At 37.0% G+C, this 24,427-nt stretch overlaps 1 protein-coding gene across 1 annotated transcript in view; it reads left to right on the top strand.

The window, feature by feature from the left end:
* The window catches only part of KCNH5 (potassium voltage-gated channel subfamily H member 5), a 266,358-nt gene that overhangs the window by 39,411 nt on the left and 202,520 nt on the right, over positions 1 to 24,427 (top strand). Inside the window, exons 5-6 of the mRNA XM_045821933.1 lie at positions 4,710 to 4,825; positions 8,681 to 9,073. Of these exons, the coding sequence (XP_045677889.1) occupies positions 4,710 to 4,825; positions 8,681 to 9,073 (509 nt within the window). The remainder of the gene's footprint in view (positions 1 to 4,709; positions 4,826 to 8,680; positions 9,074 to 24,427) is intronic.

The following is a 24,427-nucleotide window of genomic DNA, read 5'->3' as shown; positions in this document are numbered from 1 at the left end:
ATAGGAAATTGTGTTTTGGAATGCAGAACTGTCAAGTGAATCCATACACTGGCAAGCCAGAATGTAACTTTTAATCCTAGAGCAAGGACATTTTACCTTCTTAATGTGAAAAGGGGCCAGTGATGGGAGCAAAAGCCCAGGTCCTTTGAGGATTTGCCAAATTGGTTAGAATTGATGTCAGTCTCCTACGTCTGCTGGTATTTTTACCAAGAAGCTCAGACATATGATTGAAAGACTTGAGTAAACTGGCTAGTTCTGAATTTTATTTCAAAAATGATACCTGGGATAGTAACTATAAAGTAACAGTAGTCAACTAATTTGAGTGCGTTCTTCCTTAAAACAAATTTTATGACCACTTAAACTTTATCCTAGATAGGTTTTTGTCTTTAAAATGAATGAAACTGAATGATATCAACAATACCTTTGATTTACACTGTGATGGATGTTAGCAAAAACCATTGGAGGGGAAGGAAACCAGTTTTGAAGTAGTTAACCATGTGTCAGGAACTTTATGGTCTTTATTGTTCATTTCTGTAATTCTGGAAATTACTGTTATTATCCCCATTTTACTGTTGAAGGCCCTGCCATGCAGAGTCGGACTGATTCCCAATCCCATGTTATTTCTATTGCACTGCTTGCCTCATCCTTTTCCGTGGAAACTTACTGTTTGGATTTCAAGGTGTTCTCCATTTTTCCTACAATTTTTCCACCTTAATGGTTTTCTCCATTTCCCCCTGTTCTCCTTTTTCACTTAAAAAATAGATAAAACAATAAAGCACAAGTTGAGAATACTCTGGTTCTGACAGAATTGTACTGTTTCATACCAACATAATTTGTTGGTAATAATGCAAGGGAGCAAAGTGTTTTTATCTTTTGTTCCTGGTGTTGAGGTCTTGAAAGTGTTGCTCAGATAATCAGTCAATGGTACCTGAAACATCATTTATAATAGTACAAAAATTACAGCCAAGAAATCCATTCTGTTGATTAGCCATATGTGTTCTAAAAGAGATGACCCAAATCTCTACCCATTTATACTTTGTAGTATTTTCAAACAGATTGTGAAACTGCCAAAACACTTACAGTGTGAAATATCCTGTGCCACATAGTTATGGCATCTTTGTGCCAATAATTGAGACAAAAAAATTCTGTAGGATAAAAATATCAGCAAAAATAGCAACTTCGTCTTGTGGGAAGTCAATGATTTGCTTTAGAAGAAACAACAGATGAAATATGAGTAATTATACCATGTAGTGTCTTTGGCCAAGAGTATAATTGTTTATATAAGCTTTTTTTCTTATGGATTAGAATCTTGTATTGCAGTCTAGTAGATTGATTTAACTGCCTCTGTGACTTCCTTTTATTTTTAAGATTAAGCAGTCCATGACAAAGAGGTTAATTGCAACGCAATAGAGCTAAACTAATGTTTTATTAAGAAGGGGTTGGCATCCTGAGCTTTTAGGAGAACAGATATTCTCATAATATCACGAACAACCTACAGAGCAAGTATTAGGCTCTTCGTATTCATCTGTCTGTTCACATTACCCCATATCGATCACATCTAAGTAACATCAGCAAAGTGTGCTGAATAATCAGTCACACAGATAGGTCTTTGTAAAGGTGAGCTCAGTAAGTGTATCACTGGGGAAGTCAAAACTGCTGATGTGTTTTTTTCCTCTGACCTAGACAGCGTGGTTGCTCAACTTTTTCAAAGTTTGTACAGTGAGAGTTGGTGGCAGATCAAATGAACTAATTTAATAACGTAGGTGGTTCTAGATGCTTTCAAGAGCACAGAGAGATAGGCCTAAGGAAATTCACTGTGGCATTGTCAGTGATAGTGAAAAGTCTAGAAACCACTTACATGTCCACCTAATTCTCTGATACGATGAAGGTGCAGACAAGAATCAGTGCCATGTGGCTAGGTGTAGAGGTGGAGGGGACATAAAGGAATGTGAAGGTTATTGTGTTTCTTATGGCTTTTGTTTCTTCAGTAACTTATTCAATGAGGTAATCTGCTGAAAGTGAGGATGGGGGCTGGCATAGTGCTCTTGAGAAAAATGCTGACTGTTTAGGACTGAGGATTCTAAGGAAGCCCTGAACCTAGGAAATGGGAGAACATATGTCATTTAATGATTTGTATTCTTCCATGTGTCATTGAACTTATTCCTTTAATATATTCTTATATTTTTTCAAAATGTTTTCTGGATGAACCTTATTATAGAGTTGTCTGTTACTTCTGGCCAAGATGGAGGCATAGGTAGACACACTGTGCTTCCTTGCACAACCAAAAGAAGGACAACAGCAAATTTAAAAACAAAAGACAAGATCTGCCAGAAAATCAAACTCTATGGAAGTCTGACAACTAAGGAGTTAAAGAAGAAACATTCATCCAGACTGGTAGGAGGGACAGAGACCAGCAACTGGGCAAAGAGGACTCCCAGCAAGGCAGAGGCTGGAGGCCTGGGGTGGGAAAGGTGGTGGCTGGAGGACCAAGCGAGGCAGCGGTGGATTGTGAACCACACAGTCCCACATTTGTGTGCAGATAAACTGGGAGGAACAACTGGGGAGCGAGACAGACTATGCAACCCAGGGCTCCAGCACAGGAGCCTCAAACCTCTGATTGAAAACACCTGTGGGGCTTGAGGCAGCAGTGGGAGAAATGACCAGCCTCACAGGAGAGTTCATTGGGGAGACCCACAGGGTCCTAGAAAGTACACAAAACCCACCCACCCAGGAATCAGCACCAGAAGGGCCCAATTTGATTGTGGGTAGCGGGAGAAGTGACTGAAAACTGGCAAGAGAGCAGAGCAAGTGGCATTGCTTCCTCTTGGACCCTTCCCCCACATACAGCATCAAAATGCTGTGACGTGGGTTGTCCCACCCTGGTGAACACCTAAGGCTCTTCCCCTTCCTATGTAACAGGTGTGCCAAGACAAAAAAAATGGCCCCAATGAAAGATCAAAGCTCCAGAAAAAATACAACTAAGCAATGAAGAGATAGGCAACCTATCAGGTGCACAGTTCAAAACACTAGTAATCAGGATGTTCAGAGAATTGGTTGAATATGGTCACAGATTAGAGGAAAAAATGAAAGCTATGCTAAGTGAAATAAAGGAAAATGTACAAGGAACCAAGAGTGATGGAAAGGAAACTGGGATTCACATCAGTAGTTTGGACCAGAAGGAAGAAACAAACATTCAACCAGAACAGAATGAAGAAACAAGAATTAAAAAAAATGAGGAGATGCCTCAGAACCTCCAGGACATCTTTAAATGTTCCTATATCCAAATCATAACAGTGCCAGAAGGAGAAGAGGAACAAGAAATGGAAAACTTATTTGAAAACATAAGGAAGGCAAACTTCTCCAAGCTGCAAAAGAAATAGACTTTCAGGAAGTCCAGGAAGCTCAGAAAATCCCAAACAGGTTGGATCCAATGAGGAACACACCAAGGCACCTCATAAGTACATTAGCCAAGATGAAAGACAAGGAGAGAATCTTAAAAGCAGCAAGAGAAAAGGAGACAGTTACCTACAAAGGGGTGCCCATAAGACTGTCAGTTGATTTCTCAAAAGAGACCTTGGAGGCAAGAAGGGACTGGAAAGAAGTATTCGAAGTCATGAAAGGCAAGGACCTACCTCCAAGATTACTCTATCCAGCAAAGCTTTCATTTAGAATGGAAGGGCAGATAAAGTGCTTCCCAGATAAGGTCAAGTTAAAGGAGTTCATCATCACCAAGCCATTATTATACGACGTGTTAAGGGGACTTATTTAAGAAAAAGAAGATAAAAAATATGAACAGTAAAATGACCACAAACTCACAGTTATTAAAACCAAACCTAAAACAAAAACAAAAACAACAATGAACTAAGCAAACAACTAGAAGCAGAACAGAATCACAGAAATGGAGATCACATGGAGGGTTATCAGCAGTGCAGTGGGAGGGGGAGAGGGGGGAAAGTTATGGAGAATAAGTAGCATAAATGGTAGGTAGGAAATAGACAGGGAGAGGTTAAGAATAGTATAGGAAATGTAGAAGCCAAAGGACTTATATGTATGACTCATGGACATGAATTAAGGGGGGGGAATGAGGGTGGGAGGGGGTGTGCATGGCAGAGGGTAATAAAAGGGGGGAAGTGGGACAACTGTAATAGCATAATCAATAAAATATATTAGAAAAAGAAAATAGAGTTGTCTTTTAATCTAATACTCAAATGTACTAAGGGGTGCAACATCACCTGTTTTAGAAATATGAAACTTCAGTAAGTATTAGATTGACTTGGAAGTTTCTAAAAATACTCAATGCAATTATAGTATTCAGTTGATTTAAGAAAGAAAAGTGATCACAAGGAAATGTTTTAATATATGTTTTGCTAACATACAGTTAGCATAATCTGAAGACATCCTTATCACTTTTACTCAAAAGGCAAAACCAATCCTATATGGTGCAAGGGGAACACAGCATTTTTTGGACAGCTAGCCACTTTGGCTACTTGGATTATATAATAGATATGCGCAAAGCCCAAAGGTCACACATAAAAATTGCTTGTTTCTTTATAGCCACACTTGATATATATGATATCTATATAGAAGTAAAATACTTTTGATATTTGTCCTTAGTCCTGGATGTTATGCTATTTCTGAGATCATTTGAATTATTATCAAGAATGTTGATTATGTGTGAAAAACTGAGACTTTCTTTTCTTATTTTTAAGGTTGGACAAAATTTGCCCGATTGACACGGGCTTTGACAAATAGCCGAAGTGTTTTGCAGCAGCTCACACCAATGAATAAAACAGAGGTGGTCCACAAACATTCAAGATTAGCTGAAGTAAGTGTGAGGCTAACTTTGCTTTCCATGGTGGTGGTGGTGGTGGTGGTACATGCCCCCCCCTCAATGATTCAATATGGATATTTTTGGCTATCATTTTACAAATACTTAAATGATAATTTACTTTTCCCTTGTAGATTTATAGAAATTTCAGATACTTCTTTTTATTCCCTCCTGCTTTTGAAATTGGAAGATAGTTCATGACATCCCAGGTGATGTCTGTAGGGTGTGAGGAGTCCTTTGAGCAAATAAGGTGGGAGTTCATGCATTCATCCATTTATGTATGTGGCACACACATGTTGAGGGCTTGCTCTGTACTTGATACTCTGCAAAGGAAGTAGATATGAAACAAACAATGGGCTCTATCACCAAGGAGCTAAAAATCTAGCCAAGGAATCTAATAATTGAATGTGATAAATATTATGACAGGGTGCAGTGGGAGCACATGCAGGAGCATTTACCCAGACTTGTGGGCAGGGCTACCTGCATGAGATGATACCTGGGCTGAGTGAATCTTGAGGGAAAAATATAAAAGGCAGGTAAGGAAGGTTATTTATACCAGGGAGGCCAGCATATGCAAAGGCTGAGAAATGAGATAGCATGATGACTTTGGATATTACTTCACTGTGGGTGAAGTCAGGTGGGAAAGGAAAAGTTAAAGTGGTGTATAGTGAAGCATTGGTGGTTGGAGTCCCATGAGCCAGGGAAGTGACATGATCACATTTGTGCTTCAGAAAAACCTCTTAAAAGGATATTAGTTCCAATGGTTTCCTTTGTAATCCCATGTTTTTATTGTACTGATTTAAAAACTTTATTCTAAGAAGAGGTTCCTAGATTTTACCAGATTATGAAAAGGGATTCATGGCACAAAAATAGTTAATAACCCCTCCTTGACCTAGTGGCTCTGTGTTAAATAGGTAGATAGGGAAGTCAGTTAAGAGTTTCTAGTAAGTATTCAGCTAGGATGAGCATGACTTTAATCAAGGGAACCAGAAGTAGAAGTGGGCAGGCAGATTGCAGACCCAGTAAGATCAGAGTTGACATGTTTATTGATAGATTAGAATTGAATGTGAAATAAGGAGGTGAGTCAAGGACAACTCTGTGTTTTTGGTGTGGACAACTAGGTAGATAGTATGGGCCATTGGTTAATAAAATGGCAAATATAAGGGGAGGAAGAGAAGGTTTGGAGGCAATGGTAATGAGTTCAGTTTTGGACATATTTTTAAAAAATTTATTTATTTTTAGAGAGAGGGAAAGGCAGGGAGAAGGAGTGGGAGAGGAACATCAATGTGTGGTTACCTTTTGTGCACCCCCAGCTGGGGACCTGGCCCGAAATCTAGACATGGACCCTGACTGAAAATCAAACCAGTGACCCTTTGGTTCACATGCCAACACTCAATCCACTGAACCACACCAGCCAGGGCAGTTTTGGACATATTAAGTTTGAAGTGCATGACAGGAAATTGGAGTGGAGATTTATGGGTCCAGCCCCAGAAGGATATCTGGGTTTGAGTTGCAAATGTTGGTGGCATCTTCGCACATATGGCTGTTAAAGCGAAGGACTAGATGGTGTTACCCAGAGATGGTGTATTGAAACCAGAGAGAAAAAGAATGAGGACAGGCTCTGAGGCAGCCCGAAGCCTTGTTGTTCATGTGTCTTCTGTATTCATCATTTGTCTTACTGATATGAAAGACGCCAACAAGCTCATCAAGGTTCCAAAGCTATGCTGAGCAATGAGTGGGCATTTATAAAATATTATGAGACAACTGAGAGAAAAATGAAATTAAATGCATGAGTTTGCTCTGCTGGAGAAAGGTGAGTTGAAGCGCTCCAGCATAACTGTTAACTAGCTGAAGATATTAATTGGGTTTGGAGACAGGAATTATGTTCCCTGAATTTGAAGGATTCTGTACTTTTTCTTGGACTATACCTAACAGAGGAACTTGTATGGCTTTCTGCTCTAAATGGATTTGTTAGCTTGGGGAGAGAGTAATACTTTGATGAGCAGATATGTTTTTGAAAGTCCAAATAAGATATTAATGTAACTAAGTATTAACATAATAATAAATCACAATACTTTAAAAAGATGATATGCAGTTGGCACAAGATTTAAAGTAGACAATTAGATACAACTTCCTCTTTCAATAATGCTTGTTATTAAGTACTACTGGATTTTGAAGCAACTTTCTTGTCTGTCTTGAGTTGTCTATTTCTATAAATCAAGCAGAAAAGTACAGGAGCTTGTTTCTATGATTGCTGACTTTTAAAGCCAATATTCCTTGTGGGTCTTAACTACACCCTATTCAGAGCTTTCTTTTTCTTTGTTAACACAATTGGACAAGAACAAGAGGAAAGGGAGCATAAAGAGGAAAATGTTCTACCTTAATAGCGGAATCACTCATAATCATTTTTTTCCCTCTACATCAAGTGGAAAGTTTCTTTTCCTTTGACATCTCATCATTTTTACTTTTATTGTTGAGGAACTTTTACTCCTGTTTCTTCTCATATGACTTTTTGGCCTTGCCTTTTTAATTATTATTAGTTTCTTTATCAGTCACCTACAATTCACAAACATTATTCATGTACAAAACTACTTTCTTTCAGGTCTTAGGCTAGATTTCAGAGAACATGCAGAAGTAACAGGAATTTCAATACATTTAGTCAGTGTGTGCTCTTAGATCTCCAAAGACTGACCCAGAACAAGCACCAAGTCAGTACAAGGATATCATCTTTCCGATTGTTCTCAGAGTCATATAATTTGCTCAACCTGGGTATTTGGATTTAATATTCAATTTCAGCCTCCTTTACTTTTTCCAAGACATGTAAATCTTATCTCAGCTCCACTGGGACCTCTAAATTTGGAGCTGATCCCTAGTTTCAAAGATCCTGGTCTCTGTGTAGGCAATTTACTAATTTTCCGTGTGACATCTCGCTTACTGGCTTCAGCCTCCCACTTTGGATATGGATACTGGGTAGAGAGAAACACACCACTGTCCATGGTGCTGACTCCATACCAGTCAATATTCTCAGATATTTAGAGAGAAAGAATGTCTGTATTGGTACAAAAAATACATCAGAAAACATTATTTCATTCTCCCTCCAAGTTATTGCTTATGACAATAAAAATGAAAGTGAAGAGTTGTTACTCACCGGGTCATTTAAAAAAAAAAGCCTCAGTAAGGGAGCTATGATAAAATGGTACTATGTCCATGAGAAAGATCAAAGCTGAAGCATGTGCCCCCTACTTTTCTGTTGTTGTTGCCATTTTCCTTCTCTTCTTCCTCTTTCTCTTCCTCCTTCTTCTCTTCTTGTAGCATTTTGGGATCACTTTGCATATGAAAGTTAGTGTCTGAAGAATAGGGTTCTGAATGCTTAAAGAAATAGAAGATAGTAGTTTTACCTCAGACTGTACGTTACAATCACTTGGAGAACTTTTGAAAATATGGGTTCTTTCAGAACCCACACAAAATTAATTTAATTATGTTCTGGGGGTGGAGTCTAGGTATGAGTATAATGGGTTTTTAAAAATGTCTTCACTGGCTGGCGTAGCTCAGTGGATTGAGCACGGGCTGTGAACCAAAGTGTCACAGGTTCAATTCCCAGTCAGGGTACATGCCTGGGTTGCAGGCCATGACCCCCAGCAACCGCACATTGATGTTTCTCTCTCTCTATCTCCCTCCCTTCCCTCTCTAAAAAATAAATAAATAAAATCCTTAAAAAACTTCTTCAGATGATTCTAGTTTGTAGCCAGATTTAAGAGATACTGAACTCTGGCTTGACTGCCAGTAAGTTCAAATTCATTACTAACTGTGCAGAATTGTCCATTTCACTTGTATTCATTTTCTGTCTTTTAGGTTCTTCAGCTGGGATCAGATATCCTTCCTCAGTATAAGCAAGAAGCACCAAAGACGCCACCACACATTATTTTACACTATTGTGCTTTTAAAACTACTTGGGATTGGGTGATTTTGATTCTTACCTTCTACACCGCCATTATGGTTCCTTACAACGTTTCCTTCAAAACGAAGCAGAACAACATAGCTTGGTTGGTGCTGGACAGTGTGGTGGACGTTATTTTTCTGGTTGACATTGTTCTAAATTTTCACACAACTTTTGTGGGACCTGGTGGAGAGGTCATTTCGGACCCCAAGCTGATAAGGATGAACTATCTGAAAACTTGGTTTGTGATAGATCTGTTGTCTTGTTTACCTTACGACATCATCAATGCCTTTGAAAATGTGGATGAGGTGAGTTTCTTCTTTTTTTTGTTTGAGCACTGTGTATCATGTTTTGAGAAAATTAAGATAAAAGTAATTTGAAGATAATCTAAATTTTTTTAGCCACCAGTTAATTTTTATCTGCTTTTCCTACTTGATTTCTGGTTAAAAATACTAATTACTAGGAGAATGTCTGTAGTTATGGTTGGAAGAATTGGAGGCTGTGTTTGGAAGAGGTGGAACAGAAGGAAAGCAGCCACACTGGAGTCAAACAGTTCATAAACTAGATAATTGACTGAAAGATGATTAAGTAGATATATTTACTTTGGAAAACTGTAGCATTTTAAAACCGCATGTATCCATAGAATTTTGCTACCATATATGATAGACATATATGTTAAAAGTGATTGTATTAACATAAAGATAGGAAAACTTTTATGGTAAAGCAATTCTTGAATTTTTGCCTTTTTGGTTCCTTCTTTATAGCTTTTACTTTAAATTTTAAGTAAAGTTGTAGTTAGTGATTGTATTAGATGTCTCCTGATGCCTGGTCTGATTGAGGGTTCTGCTAATTCAGTGTTACCTGTGCAATAAGAATACTTAAAAGATGTATGATATCTTAAAAGACAACTTGATTTAGAGCTTCTTAGGCTCTAATTTAGTAGTGGATAATTTCAACTTGCTATACCAAGCTAATAGGATGCAGCCAATAATCTCAACTAACAATATATAAGTGAGGCAATATAGAATATATTATTAAAATGTGTTCATAATGATAATACTACAAACGTATTTTTCCTAAAGATTCTACTCTCTCCTTGTAGACTGTTGAGATGGAAAATTCTCCACTACACTGTTGTTGCTATTATTGTTATTTTATGTGTGTTGGGAGGTAGGTCTAAACTTTTCCTTAGTGACTTTTTTCCTCATAAACTTTCTACATTCAATCAACTTTAAGTATATTTAAAAAAACCTATTTGCCTGAAAGTTGCATGTAGACATTATATTTAATGTTCTACATTTAATTGTTACTTTAAAATTATGGGAAAAAAGGAATCATAGTAATTTATTTTCTAATTAGAGATTTTACCTACATCAAGCTGTTAAAGGTACATTCTTTCTTCTTTACCCTCTGGAAAGGGTTGAGAGGAGTTAATTTTGAAAATGCTAATCATGTGATGAGGAGATAATAAGCAGTATTTTCTATAATTTGTACTAAATGGATGAATTCATTAAAATAAATACATTAAGATTTTTTGTTATTTGGAACATAGGCATAAAGATTTCAGTAAAAATAATCAATTCATAGGGAAGAAAATACATTAAGTGTGTTTCATAACAATGAATGCATTTGGTAAAATATATAAATATATCAAAAGATCCTTAGCCACATTCATATTAAGGAAAATACAAAGAAAAACTACAAACTGCAGTGAAATAGTATTTTGGTTATCACAGTGCTAAGATAAAATCTGTATTAACACTAGGTTGGTGAGTGCGGTGGCTAAGGAAAACCTGTCACATGGAACACAGTTAGTGTCTTCTTGGTTAGCCGCTCTTTCAAACTCAGCATTCAGTGAGCCATCACACTGTCACATGGGTGGCTTGAAACTGCCCATAGGGCAGATTTACACCCAAAAAGATGCAAATGATATAAACAAAGACTTTTTTTTTAAACTTGCCATAGACCCACTTGTTAATCATTCACCAACATACCACTGAACACAGTTAACCAACAGTGGCTGCATTTTCTGATCTGCTGTGGTTTACACACTGAAGCCATATTTCCCCAAAGCCAAGGATGTCTTCAGTGACTGAATATGGTGGTGATATTATATTTCACCTATTCCTGATCAATGAAGAATTTGCCCTGTTGAACAACTTTTGCTCTGGACTCCCCATATACGTGTACTGTGGTCTGACGCTCTTCCTACCCAATCCTTCTTTCCCTCCTTACAGATGCCAGAACAGCATTGTGGTCTGAAGGCACTTCCCTCCTCCCTTTATTCCTCCCAAGCATTTATCTCAGTAAAATTTGTGTATATCTAACCCTGACTTGACATCAGTTCTAGGGGACCTGAACTGATAAAGTGATAGTGTGGGCACTCTCATGCATGGCTCAAGGGAATATAAGTTGGTAGAAACTCTATGAAAAATAATGGGCTTTGGGTCTAACATTTAAGTCTTTGATCCATTTTTAATTTATTCTTGTGTGTGGTGGAAGAAGGTGGTCTAGTTTCATTTTACTGCAGGTATCTGTTCAATTTTTCCAACACCATTTATTGAAGAAACTTTCTTTAGGCCATTGTATGTACTTGCTTCCTCTGTCAAATATTAATTGAATATAAAATTGTGGGTTTATTTCTGGGCTCTCTATTCTGTTCCATTGATCTATGTGTCTGTTTTTATGTGAGTACCATGCTGTTTTGATCACTATGGCCTTATAGTATAGTTTGATATTAGGTAGCATGATCCTCCAACTTTGTTCTTCTTTCTCAGGGTTGCTGTTGCCATGTGGAACTTTTTGTGGTTCCATATAAGTTTTTGAAATATTTGTTCTGGTTTTGCCAAGACATGGAAGCAGCCTATGTCCATCAGTAGATAAATGGATAAAATAAGTATGGGACATTTACACAGTGAATATGAATAGAATACCATTTGGTGTAAAAAAGAAGAAAATCTTACCCTTTGCAACAGTATGGATAGACCTGGAGAATATTATGCTAAGTGAAATAAGCCAGTCAGAGAAAGATAAATATCATATGATTTTACTCATGTGGAATCTAATGAATAAACTGAACTTACAGGGAACATGAGGACAGACTCATAGATGGAGAGCAGGATGACAGCTGGCAGAAAGGAGGTGAGGGGGTAGAGGGATTGAAAAAACGGAAAAAGGACTCATGGACATGGACAACATTGTGGTAATTGCTGGTGGGAGGGGGGTATAAGGGGACTAAATGGTAATGGAAAAATACAATAAAGATTAAATCAATAAAAACGTTAATAAAGAAAAATAATGGGCAATATCTAGTTGTATAAAAGATGAATCACCAATTCAAAAGAACCTATGCACCCCAATGTTCATGGTAGCATTGTTTACAATAGCCAAGTGCTGGAAACAACCTAAGTGCCCATCAGTAAATGAGTGGATCACAAAACTGGTCCATTTACACAATGGAATATTATGCAGCAGAAAGAAAAAAGGAACTCTCACCCTTTGCAACAGCATGTATGGAACTGGAGGGTATTATGCTAAGTGAAATAAGCCAGGTGGTGAGAGACAAGTATGATGTGATCTCAGCTATAAGTGGAACCTAATCAACAAAACAAACAAGTGGGTGGAATATAACCATAGACATGGAAATAAAGAATAAACTGACAGTGACTAGAAGGGAGGGGGGATAATGGGGGAAAGAACAGGGTCAAAGAACATGTATAAAGGGCCCATGGACAAAGACAGCAGTGGTGGGGAGGATGTTGAGGATTGAAAGTGGGAGGTGGGGGGTGGGTGGGGCAGGGGAGAGTAGTAGTGGGAAAACAGGGACAATGGTAATTAAACAACAATAATAAAAAATTTTTAAAAAGGTCAGAAACTAAAGGCAGCCACTTCTTTTTTTCCACATTTTTTACTGTTGTTCAAGTACAGTTGTCTCCATTTCCTCCCCATCCCACCATTCCTCCCCACCCCAGCCATCCCCACTTCTCACCCTTGATCCTACCCATGTTTGGTTTTGTCCATGCGTCTGTCCTGTTTACATGTTCCAGAAAACCCTTCCCCCTTTCCTCCCCATTACCCCCTCCCACTTCCGTTCTGGTTACTGTCAGTTTGTTCTTTATTTCTATATCTTTGGTTCTATTTTGCTTGCTTGATTGTTTTATTGATTAGGTTCCAGTTATAGGTGAGATCATATGGTATTTGTCTTTCACCGCCTGCAGGCAGCTACTTTGAATTGTTTGGAGGATTCTTTTATTATCTGCTTCCATGTCACCAGACAGTAAGATTATGTATCTACCTTTTTGTTTTTCAGTTTTAGGCCTTGTCTTTGACTTCTCACTATGGAGTTTGTGGTTTTAACCTCTCCTTTTTCACCTGCCTTCACTATATGCATGTACTATGTTCATTCTCACAATATGTTTATCCGTTTGGTTCAATAAATAGTGGTGTTTATATCACTATAACTAGAAATGTGGTATTTATAGCTGAATTTCAGCTATAATGCTATGATTACTTCTCCATTGCTGTGCTTTCCATTTTTCCGAGAGTTGATAACTGTCTGGTTTTATCATTTGCTTAGTTTTATGTACTTATGAGCTCAGTTGTCTAAATCTCTCCTTGTTACATTAATGAAAACAATAGTCTATTAACATCATTGTCTTTATATCTTCTTTCTACCCACCCACCTAATTGACAGTTTGACTAGCTACAGTATTCTAGGCTGGAGATAATGTCTCCTCAGGATTTTGAAAGTCATAATGCCTCTGCAGTCTACCTCCTGATAATTCTGTTAAGCAGCTTGAAGCCATTGTGATTTCTGATACTTTTCATGTGACCTGTTTTCTCTTTCTGAAAATTTGGGGTATCTTCTCTGTCCCATAGTTCTGAAACTTACTCATGATATGCCTTCAAGTGGGTCTGTGTTTATTAGTTTTGCTGAGCGATGACAGGGTTGCCTTTTCAATCTGTAAGGATCATATATTGATTTTTTCCCTATGTTCTTCACCTTCACCCTCCAGCCCTTTTCTCTGCTTTTTCTCTTACTCATCCTTCTTTTATTTGGATATTATGCTTACTGGACATGTCCTCTAACTTCCTTGGGTTTCCCCCTTTTTCCTATTTCCAAATATTTTATTTATTTATTTTTGCTGTGCTTTCTGGAAAGTATCCTCAATATTACTTTCTAACTCTTTGTGTAATAATCTTTCTTTCCCCTTAATCTTTCCCAAAAATCTTTTTTTCCCCTTAAGGTCTATTGGCTTGATATTACTAAAGCTAAGTTCAGTTTGGTATACAAGTACATATTTCTATCCTTTAACTTTTTATTATCCTAGATTATTATACTATAACTATTTATTATAAACAATCTATATAGTTTGAACATTTCTAACTAGTAAGTTTAATCTGTGTATATTTATTGAGATTAATTACACTTTAACTTACTTATAGAGAATCTTATTTTCCATTTTAAAATGTTTTTTTCATTGCTTTTCTCTCTGTTTGACTTTAGTTTTCTTCTTTTCTTCTATCTTTCGGATTGATTGAGGTTTTCTTTAATCTCCTGGGTCTTCCCACTGGTATGGAAGTTTTTCTAATTGATTACTCTTAACATGCATATCAGTGTTTTAGCATCAATATTTGACTTATTATTGTCTTTTCTCTTAAGTAATTTAAAGACCCCTGTTTACCTTTTCATCTTTCAAATTATTGTCTTGTATTTTGGTTCAACATTGTTTTAAACTTTTTCTTTTAATTACTATTTTATTGTCTTATTTAATTTAAGTATTTATTTAGAGTTATCTGCATGTTTATCAGTTTCTTTGCTGAGACTATTTTATGTATTTTTTGCCTTTTCAGTTTAGTTCCTGTATATTGCTTCTCTGTTATCTATTATAGAATATACAACTTTCTGGAACATATTTCTTTCTTTCATTTTTTTACAATCACCTCTAGGGTGAACTCATTTATTTATTTGTTATTTTCATGGTTTTAGATTGTTGTTCAAGTGCCATTGTCTCCATTTTTCCTGCACCATGACCCCCTGCCCTACCCATTGCCACCTCCCACCCTCAAACCTACCCCCTTTGGCTTTGTCCATCTGTCCTTTATACATGTTCTTTGATGAAACTTCACTTATATTCCCCCATTATCCCTCTCCCCTCTCCCATCTGGTTACTGTCAGTTTGTTCTTTAATTCAATGTTTCTGGTTATATTTTGCTTGCTTGTTTGTTTTGTTGATTAAGTTCCACTTAAAGGTGAGGTCATATGGTGTTTGTCTTTCACCACCTGGCTTGTTTCACTTAGCATAATGCTCTCCAGTTCCATCCATGCTGTTGCAAAGGGTAGGAGCTCCCTCTTTCTTTCTGCTGCGTAGTATTCTATTATATAAATGTACCACAGTTTTTCTGATCCACTCATTTACTGATGGGCACTTAGGTTGTTTCCAGCACTTGGCTATTGTAAACAATGCTGCCATGAACATTGGGGTGCATAGGTTCTTTTGAATTGGTGTTTCAGGATTCTTAGGGTGTAATCCAAGCAGTGGAATTGCCAGGTCAAAAGGCAGTTTCATTATTAGTTTTTTGAGGAAATTCCATACTGTTTTCCGCAGTAGCTGAACCAGTCTCCATTCCCACCAACAGTGTACTAGGCCTGGAACATATTTCTTATAGGAAGCCTTCCTACATTATTCCTAAGCAAATCTTATGATTATCATCATATTGTATCTTTAGATGTGTGCACATTAACATATTTAAATTATTTTTCTTTTGTTGCTTTGTTGTGTTCATGAGCACCATACCAGTTGTTGGGTGATCCGAGTCTTATGCCTTCTCTAAGGACACATTTGTTGTGAGTCTTTGGATGGTTACTCTGGCTCTCAGTCATATGTGTAAGAAAGGGAAGGAATGACTAACTTACTTACATCACAAGGTAGTGATAAAGAATAAATGAGAAAAAGAGACGTGAATGAATTTTGCTTGTAGAGTTCTTCCTTTTTGAGGGGATATTATTATTATTTCATTTCTCTCCTCAGCTGATTTTAAGCCTGGGGATGGTGCAGAATGTGGTCCATCTCCTTGGTAATCCTTTCTTTACTTAGTACATATTGGTGATTCACTGACTGAAAGCAATGAAGTATTGGCAAGGTTTTAGGAAATTGTACAATAACATAAAACAAACTAGAACTTAAAAATGAGGAAGTGAGGTAGTGGTGGCTGGGGAATAGGAGAGTGTGAGTCTGAAAATCACAGTTTGATCCTTTAACATGATGCAGGTCCAAAATGACTTAGAGGACTTAATAACACTGTCTATTTTTAAGATTGTCTCAGTTGCTGTGCTTTCTGAAGGTAACTTGATTTACTAGGAATTCATGAACTGGATATGTGATTCTTTTTTAAAGAGAACTACGAGGCAGGGAAGACAGAGTCCATTAAAGAAAAGCATTCTGTTTGAAAAGAAGTAATGCATATTTCTTAGACACCAAAACAGTGTAAACGTTGTCACTGTGAATTCAAGCAGCAGGAGCAAGCTCTTTTGTAGTGTACATTTGAATACAGCTCTGGGACGTCCAGAAGCTAGACTTCTGGGAGACTGGGAAGAGCTGAATTATAGAACATCTGAGAAAGATGGGGAAGGTGCAAATAACACACTGTTTGGTAGCATTAGTGGATTTAGAAAACATTATTCAGGGAATTCAGAGGACAATGAGTGCTGTCTGTAAGTGGCAAACATGACAAGTCAGGTCAGTGCAGATTGAAACTGGGAAAAAGATAACTTGGGCATTGTTTCAGGAGGCAAGATGAATAGGTCAGTGACTGCGGAGTGGAAATATGTAAAGCATTGTTTATTTTCAGAAAAGATTTGGGGAAATAGTTTTCTAAAACTTTTTATGAATTATGCTGGTCAGATGTCCACCTGCATTACTTCATTTTAGCATGTATATTTACATTGCACATTTTTATTTCTTACTTAGTTATCAAAACAAGAATTGGAAATCAAAGAAGCTAATTATGCTCATAGATTTTAGTGATTTCTATCAGCCTAGATTCTCTGTTGACTCTCAGACCCTCTGCCAAAATAGCATTTTAGAAATTGCTGTTTACTACAATTTGATTGCCACTTATTTTTCATTAAAGCCAAGAGAGAATTTAAAATAATGTTGGAGTGCTAAAAGTAGGAATTATGTAATATTTCTTTCTTTCTTTTTATAGTTTTTCTAGGTTTAATCTTATTAAATTCATAGAAAAACTGCCTAGTCCACATTGGAATTGATTGATTTTTCTTATCAGTGTGTTTGCCCAGTGGATAATAAGCTTTATTTTTAAGGGAACTTTCAGGTTCACTGCAAAATTTAGAGTAAGGTACAGAGACTTCCTATAGAGAGATTGCCCCCACACAGGCATACCTCCTGCCTTATCAACATCCTCCACTAGAGTGGTACACTTATTACAAGCAAACCTACACTGACACATCATTATCACCCAAAGTCCATAGTGTACCTTTGGGTTCAGTCTTGGTGTTGTACATTCTATGAGTTTTGACAAATACAAAATGATCATTGTATCCATCATTGTAGCATCATACAGAGTAGTTTCATTGTCCTAAAAATCATGTGGTCTACCTATGTATTCTTTGTTCCCTGAACTTCTAGAACCACCTGATCTTTTTACTGTCTCCATAGTTTTGCCTTTTCCAAATGCCATATAGTTCAAATCATATATTCTGTAGCCTTTTCAGATTGGCATCTTCACTTAGCAATATACATTTAAATTTCTTCCACACCTTGGAAAAAATGGCTACTTGAAAAAATGGCTATTAGCTCACTTTTTAAAGTACTGAATAATGTTTCATTGCCTGGATGTGCCACAGTTTGTTTATTCATTACCTGCTGAAGGACATCTTGATTGCTTTAAAGCTTTGGTAACTATGAATATGCTGCTATAAAACATTTGTGTGCAGGTTTTTGTGTGGGCATAAGTTATCAGTTCATTTGAGTAAACATCAAGAAACACAATTGCTGGATCATATGGTAAGAATGTAATCATCATAATTGATTTGTGAGAAACTGCCAAAGCATCTTTCAAAGTGGCTGTACCATTTTGCATTCCACCAGCAGTGAATTAGTGTTCCAGCATCTGATGTTGTCAGTGTTTTGGATTTTGACCATTGTAATAGATGTGCAGTGATATCTCACTATTGTTTTAATTTGTAATTCCCTAATAATATATTAAGTTAGACATCTTTTCATGTGCTTATTTGCCATCTGAATATGTCATTTGATTGTGTCTAGATCTATTTAGATCTTTTGTTCATTTTTAATTGGGTTGTTAATTTTCTTATTGTTGAGTTTTAAGAGTTCTTTGTATATTTTGTATAATAGTCTTTTATCAGATATGTATTTTGAAAATATTTTCTCTCAGTTTTGGCCTGTATTTTCATTTCCTTGACAGTATCTTTCACAAAGCAGGGCTTATTAATTATGTCTTTCATGAATTGTGCCTTTGGTGTTGTATCTGGAAAGTAATCACCATACTTGAGGTCACCTAGAATTTTTCCCATACAATCTTCTAAAAGTGTTGTAGTTTTTTGTTTTAAATTTAGGTTTATGGTTTATATTGACTTTTTTTTTCATGAAGTGTGTAAGGTCTATGACTATACTCATATTTTTTGCATTAGGATGTCTAATTTTTCCAGCACCATTTGTTGGAAAGACTATCTTTGCTTCATTGTCTTACATTTATTCCTCTGTCAAATATTAGTAACTAAATTTATGTGGGTCTATTTCTGGCCTCTGTATTCTGCTCCACTGATCTATTTGTCCATTCTTTCACCAATACCTTACTGTCTTGATTACTGTCACTTTACAGGAAATGTTGAAGTCAGGTACTGTCTGTACTCTGTATTGTGTTGGCTATTCTGCACAATCTTTTCCTCTGCATGCAAACTTTAGTTTATTGGTATCCACAAAATAACTTGCTGAAATTTTGAACTGACCTCTTTAGACATAAATTGTCTGTTGATACTTTGCACTGAAGAGTCAGTGGGTCTTTGGGAAGTTTCTATAATGAAAAATCAAGCCATTTTCCTGAGCATGGAGATGGAGTCTTGGAAAAGTCATGTCATGCTAAGGACAACCGAGGAATGATGCAAAGCCACATTAGCATAGACAGTGAGGTATGGTTTTAGTTCTGAGTGTACAAGCTGAGTGTGGGGTTGGACAATTTCAGTTTTAAGATTTTTTAGTTTAGATGGTTTCAGTGTCTGCCACCTGAGCCCTGGTTTCTCACTTCTGAGTTGTGCTCTGGAGGAAAGAGCACAAGGAGCACAGCTCTGTGGACTTCTGCAGAGACTGTGATGAGGTTAAATCCTGTGGAAGGAGATGCCTGATGCTGCTCCACTAATAGACAGTGGTCACAGCCCCGTATCCTTCTGAGTCCACTGAGAACAAGTACAATTTATAATAGTCTTGTGAGTCTGAATGTTTACTTGGTCAGCATTGTAGACAACAGTGTGGACTTTACAACTAAGTGCCTGGTGTGCATTTTTCAAGAGGATGCTAGTTTTCACTGTGATTTATTTGTGTTGAGATCACTGAATCAGAAAAATCAGCCATTTGCAGTTACATTCACAAAGGATTACACTGAGTTATAAATGGTCGTACTAAAAAGCTTTTGTTTGAGCATTTGCAGATACTACAGTTGTTTAGGCCACGGTGAATAAAGAGGCCTAGACAACAGGAACTTGCACAACAATTGTTTTGTAATAATTACATATAGACTAACAGATTTTTTACCCAAATATGATCCTGCTAGAGTTTTAGAACCAGTTGTATTTCTTGTGTTCAATATTGACATCTAACAATTAAGTTTAATAATAACATATGTTTTTAAAGACAGTGTAAACTTTATTGGCAAAGAAAGTAATCATATTTAAGAAATAAAATCTGCATGTACAGAAGTCTGTCAGTGTATAATATAAAGTTGTATCACTAGGACTGATCATTTCTGCTCATGTATTTTAAATATACATTAAAACTTTAAAAAGTGTACATACAGTTTCAGATAGTGTGATCTAGAAATAAAAATAATACAGGACAGCCCTGACTGGTGTGGCTCAGTGGGTTGGGTGTCATCCCAGAAACTGAAAGGCCACTGGTTCGATTCTCTGTCAGGGCACATGCCTGAGTTGCAGGCCAGGTCCCAGGTTGGAGGTGTGCAAGACACCCCTACATCCCCTTTTCTCTCCCTTTCTTTCTCCCTACATCCCCCTCTTTGTAAAAATAAATAAGTAAAATCTTAAAAGATAAGACAATAGAGAATAGGTAATGACTGGGATGATCAGGATTGAGAAATGTGGGAAAGCATGTAGTGAGGACTAAATGAAGCTCTTGGATTAGGATTTTCTTTTTAGTTGCAAAGAAAGGAGATTTAAGTCATCTCAAGTGCTGAGGAAATTTAATATAAGGATGGATAATAAGCTGTATACTTAGATTGACTTTTGAAATGTGGTTGTACATTCAAAAATATAAAGGAATGGCCCAAGAAGGACTTATTTCTCTCTTTCTTTATTGCTGTTCAATTACAGTTATCTCCATTCCCCTCTTACTCTTCCCTGCCCTACCCACCCCCACCTTCCACTTTCTCTGAGTTATTCTTTAAATACAAAAAATGCCTTACATGATTTCATCCATCTATTCACTCACCAAATATCTACTGAATTACTTGTTTATTCTAAGTATTGGGGATCTAGCAGTGTGAACAAGCACACAAATCATCCCTTATCTTCCTGAAACTGTCAAAGATAAATTGCAGGGGACACTTGTTAAAAAGAGCAAGGAAGACTTTACTCAAGACTATTGCATTAAGGGAGAGAGATTCAACCTGAAGCTGCTGAGAAAAAAGGCAAAAAGGTTGGCTCACAGTTAGGCCATCTGTGTTCGCTAATTGGTGCTTATCAAAGCTAGGCTTCCACCCTCCTACAGAGACAAACATAGGGGTGCTATTTTTTCATGATTGCATTTCAAAGGGATGGCTCCCAAATCCTTGAGAAAGAACTTCTTAGGTTGTAAAATTGATGAGAGTCTGGGAGAAGGTTTATATATCAAAGGAGCAGAGAAAGAATTTGTAATTTAAAGGTTTATAAGCAAATGCTCTAAGAAAAGGGATGTGAGGAGCCAAAGTCAGGATAAAGCTTGTCTCAAATGGAGTCAAGCTGACAGGAATGTTAAGACCTTCTTGGTCAGAGTTTCATTTTGGTGGGGAAAACAGATAGTAAACAGACAAAAAAACTTTAAAAAGTATGTATATATAATTTTTAGATAGTGATATACTCTACAGATAAAATAAAATGGGGCAATAGGGGGTAGATAATGACTGGGATGATTGGCAGTTGAGCCATATACGAAAGCATGTATAGACTACATGCAACTGTTAGGTTAGGAATTTACTTTAGTTGCAAAGAAAAGGGACTCAAGCAACCTCAAGTAATTGGAGATTTAATTTAAGGATGGACTTTTTTTGGAACATTGGAAAAGACACAATGGGAACTTAGGAAGTAGTATGTGGTCCTGGACTATGGTAGGTCTGGGAGCCTGGGCACAGCCAAGTTGTAATATTAGGGAAGTGAGCCTAGAAGTGGATCCTGGGTGGAAGGGCTGGGAAGGGAGGGAAAAGCTTATAGGAATGGGGCTGCTCTTTGACCACCTTGGGCACATGTCTCATAGACTTTCTTTGCTATCTTTTTATTATATCCTTAACAATCTCATTGCCACATATTATAAAAATTGTTGGGAAAAGGTCACACTTTAGAAAATAACTTTGGAAGGTATGAGCATTTACTCTGTCCTATTTTTTCAGAGTGTGCAGGTCTTCACTTGAGTGTTGTGCTATCAATGTCATTCACTGACTAAATTCCTACCTTTTCTTTTTTATTTCTTCTTGGCTTCCTTACTGAATCTTTGTGATTTTCACTAACATATAGTCCATCACAGCCATGCCAGCCTTTCTCTAATTCAGTTCTCACTGTCTGCTACATCATTTCCTCAGCATTGCTTGGATGAATTATTCACACTACAAAACAAGGGTGTAAACCTTTTTAAGGATGGGGATAGTTAGGGTAAATGTCTGAAGATGTGACATTTAAGACCAGACTTGCAAGATGAATAGGAATTAACTACACAAAGGAGTGGTTGGTGGGTTAGGGAGAGTGTTTTAAACATCCTGTTTGGAAATGCCCCCAAGTGAGAGAATATAAAATTTTCAAATAAAGGAAAGAAGTTTTCTATGACTTGAATACAGAGAGCAAAAGACAGAGGTGCACAAGGTGAGACTGTAGAGGCATGGCAGATTGTGTTAGAGTTTAGATTATTGTACTGGCAGAAACAATTTATTGAAGGATTTAAAACATTCACCAACCTAGTTTGCTTGTACATGTATCATAATGTTTGAAAATTAATTAAAGCTTTAGGCAATATACCTCCTTTTAGAATGTGTATTTTGATTGTGTTTTATATTTACTGTGGACCCATTGAATATTAAACAGAAAGTCTTTTCCACAATAAGAAGCATATAAAAATTTAGTGCATTATGGATATGGTTGAACATCAGTGTCTATTCTTTGTGTATCTATGTGCCGATGCCACCATGTTTTGATAAGAATATAAGTTGTACCCTGGCTGGTGTGGCTCAGTGGATTGAGTGCTGGCCTGCAAACCAAAGCGTTGTGGGTTTGATTCCCAGTCTAGGGCATGTGCCTGGGTTGCAGGCCACGTCCCTAGTAGGGGTTGCATGAGAGGCAACCACACATTGATGTTTCCTTCCCTTTCTTTCTCCCTCTCTTCCCCTCTAAAAATAAATAAATAAAATCTTAAAAAATAATATAAGTTGGCTAAAACAAGTTATTTAAATTGAGGTCCTCTGCTGAAGCATGTTAGTGAATGCATGGACTAATTAGGATTATTTACTTCCTCATGGATCTTTTGATAGCTTGATTTGGAGAAGTGAATTCTGAATAAGAAGGAGGCAATATAATTTGTTGTCTGGGTTAGAAGTTCAGATAACAATTATGGTTTTCAGTTTTCTTTCAGTCTTTAAATTGTGCTGTTCAAAAGGAAACAGAAATGGACTATGTAGTCATTCATGTATAAAATCTATTTAGCATAAGAACACAATGGTTATGAAATGGAGCTTATTGTTATTTTGTGTTTTTTATCCAGTTGCCTAATAGGGTGCTACCTGTGAAGATGAAGCAACTATTAATTATTAATTACAACATCAGTGCCAGAGGGGTCAGAAATTATTATGAGAAATTAATGTATTAATTTTTTAATACATATTTGGTGTCTAGTACATGCCAGGGAGTGCTAGAGAGTGTTCAAAGAATGTTCAAAAGAATGAGGGTGATGTGAGTACACAGTCACAAACAGACAAATGTCATGAAGGGAATGTTCTTTGAGGTTATGTAATGAAATGACCTGGCCTAGACTGGTCATTACTAGTTAGCCTAGTAATGTTCTAGGGACATTTCTAGGAGAGAAACATTTCTCTGAGAAAGTAATGACTGAGCTGAGGTCTGAAGTATGAATCAAGCTAACTAGGCTAAGGACAGGGGCATTCAAGAGCTATAAACCACTCCATTTAGAAATAATAGCAAGTGTGTAGGCCTTATGTTTGAGGGAGTATGGGAAATTTAAAGAATTGAAAACTGGATGGAGAATGAGCTTAAGAATGTTGAAAGGTGAGATTAGAGTGGTTAGCAGGGGCCAGACCATGCAAGTCTGTGTAAATCAAAATGGATTTTGGAGCGATATGTAGAAACAGAAGCTTAGATACATAAATCAGACTGACAGCTGCCAGAAAGGAGGTGGGGGTATGGGATGAAAGATGGTGAAGGGATTAACCACAGAACATTTACGCAGAACCCATGGGCACAGACAACAATACAGGGATTGGCTTGGGGAGGGTAGAAGGTGAGGCTGGGTGGAGGTAGGAAAAGCAAGAAAAAGCAGGAACAACTGTGATAGCATAAACAATAAAAATAAAATATAAAAAAAGAACAATGGAAAGATATCATATGATTTTAAGCTAGTAGTAGTTTGGAATTGTAACTTTTATACAGTGTTCAGAACAAATTAGATAGGGTCAAATGACTGCCTTGAAGGTTATTAGAAAACTTCTGCAGGTCCAGGAGAGGGATGTTAGTGGCATGGTCTTAGGTGGTAACAGTGCACATGGAGACCAGTGGGTAAATTTGAGACATATTTAGGAGTTAAAATTAATAGGATTTTTAAAATAGATTGAATATGGGGGATGTCAGAGAGAGAAGTGACAATAATACATTGTGGTTTTTGATTTGCTTAACCAAATGCCTACCACTTGCATTTATTTACGTATTAGAAGAAGACCAGGGACAAAGTCTAGAATGGGAGAGTGGAAGGGGGAATAGTAACTTTTTTAAATGGGTGAGACATTTAAATGTCTATGGAAAGGATATAGTTGCGGGGGGAGGGAGTGGATGGAATTTTGAACAGAGTAGAGAAAGTTTGAAATACAGTGAGTAGATGAACACATAAGATTAGTAAAATTGCTAGGTAGTTGAAAGATGTTTGAGACTGATGATAATGCATTTATAGTGGAACAAGTCTTCCCTATTGTATGTTCAAAATTAT

Source organism: Phyllostomus hastatus, unplaced genomic scaffold (assembly GCF_019186645.2).
Source record: "Phyllostomus hastatus isolate PE091 unplaced genomic scaffold, TTU_PhHast_1.1 phas_scaffold_501, whole genome shotgun sequence".
NCBI classification, from domain to species: Eukaryota; Metazoa; Chordata; class Mammalia; order Chiroptera; family Phyllostomidae; genus Phyllostomus; species Phyllostomus hastatus.
Note: the sequence above shows the minus strand (reverse complement) of the source record. Positions and strands in the feature narration are given on the sequence as shown.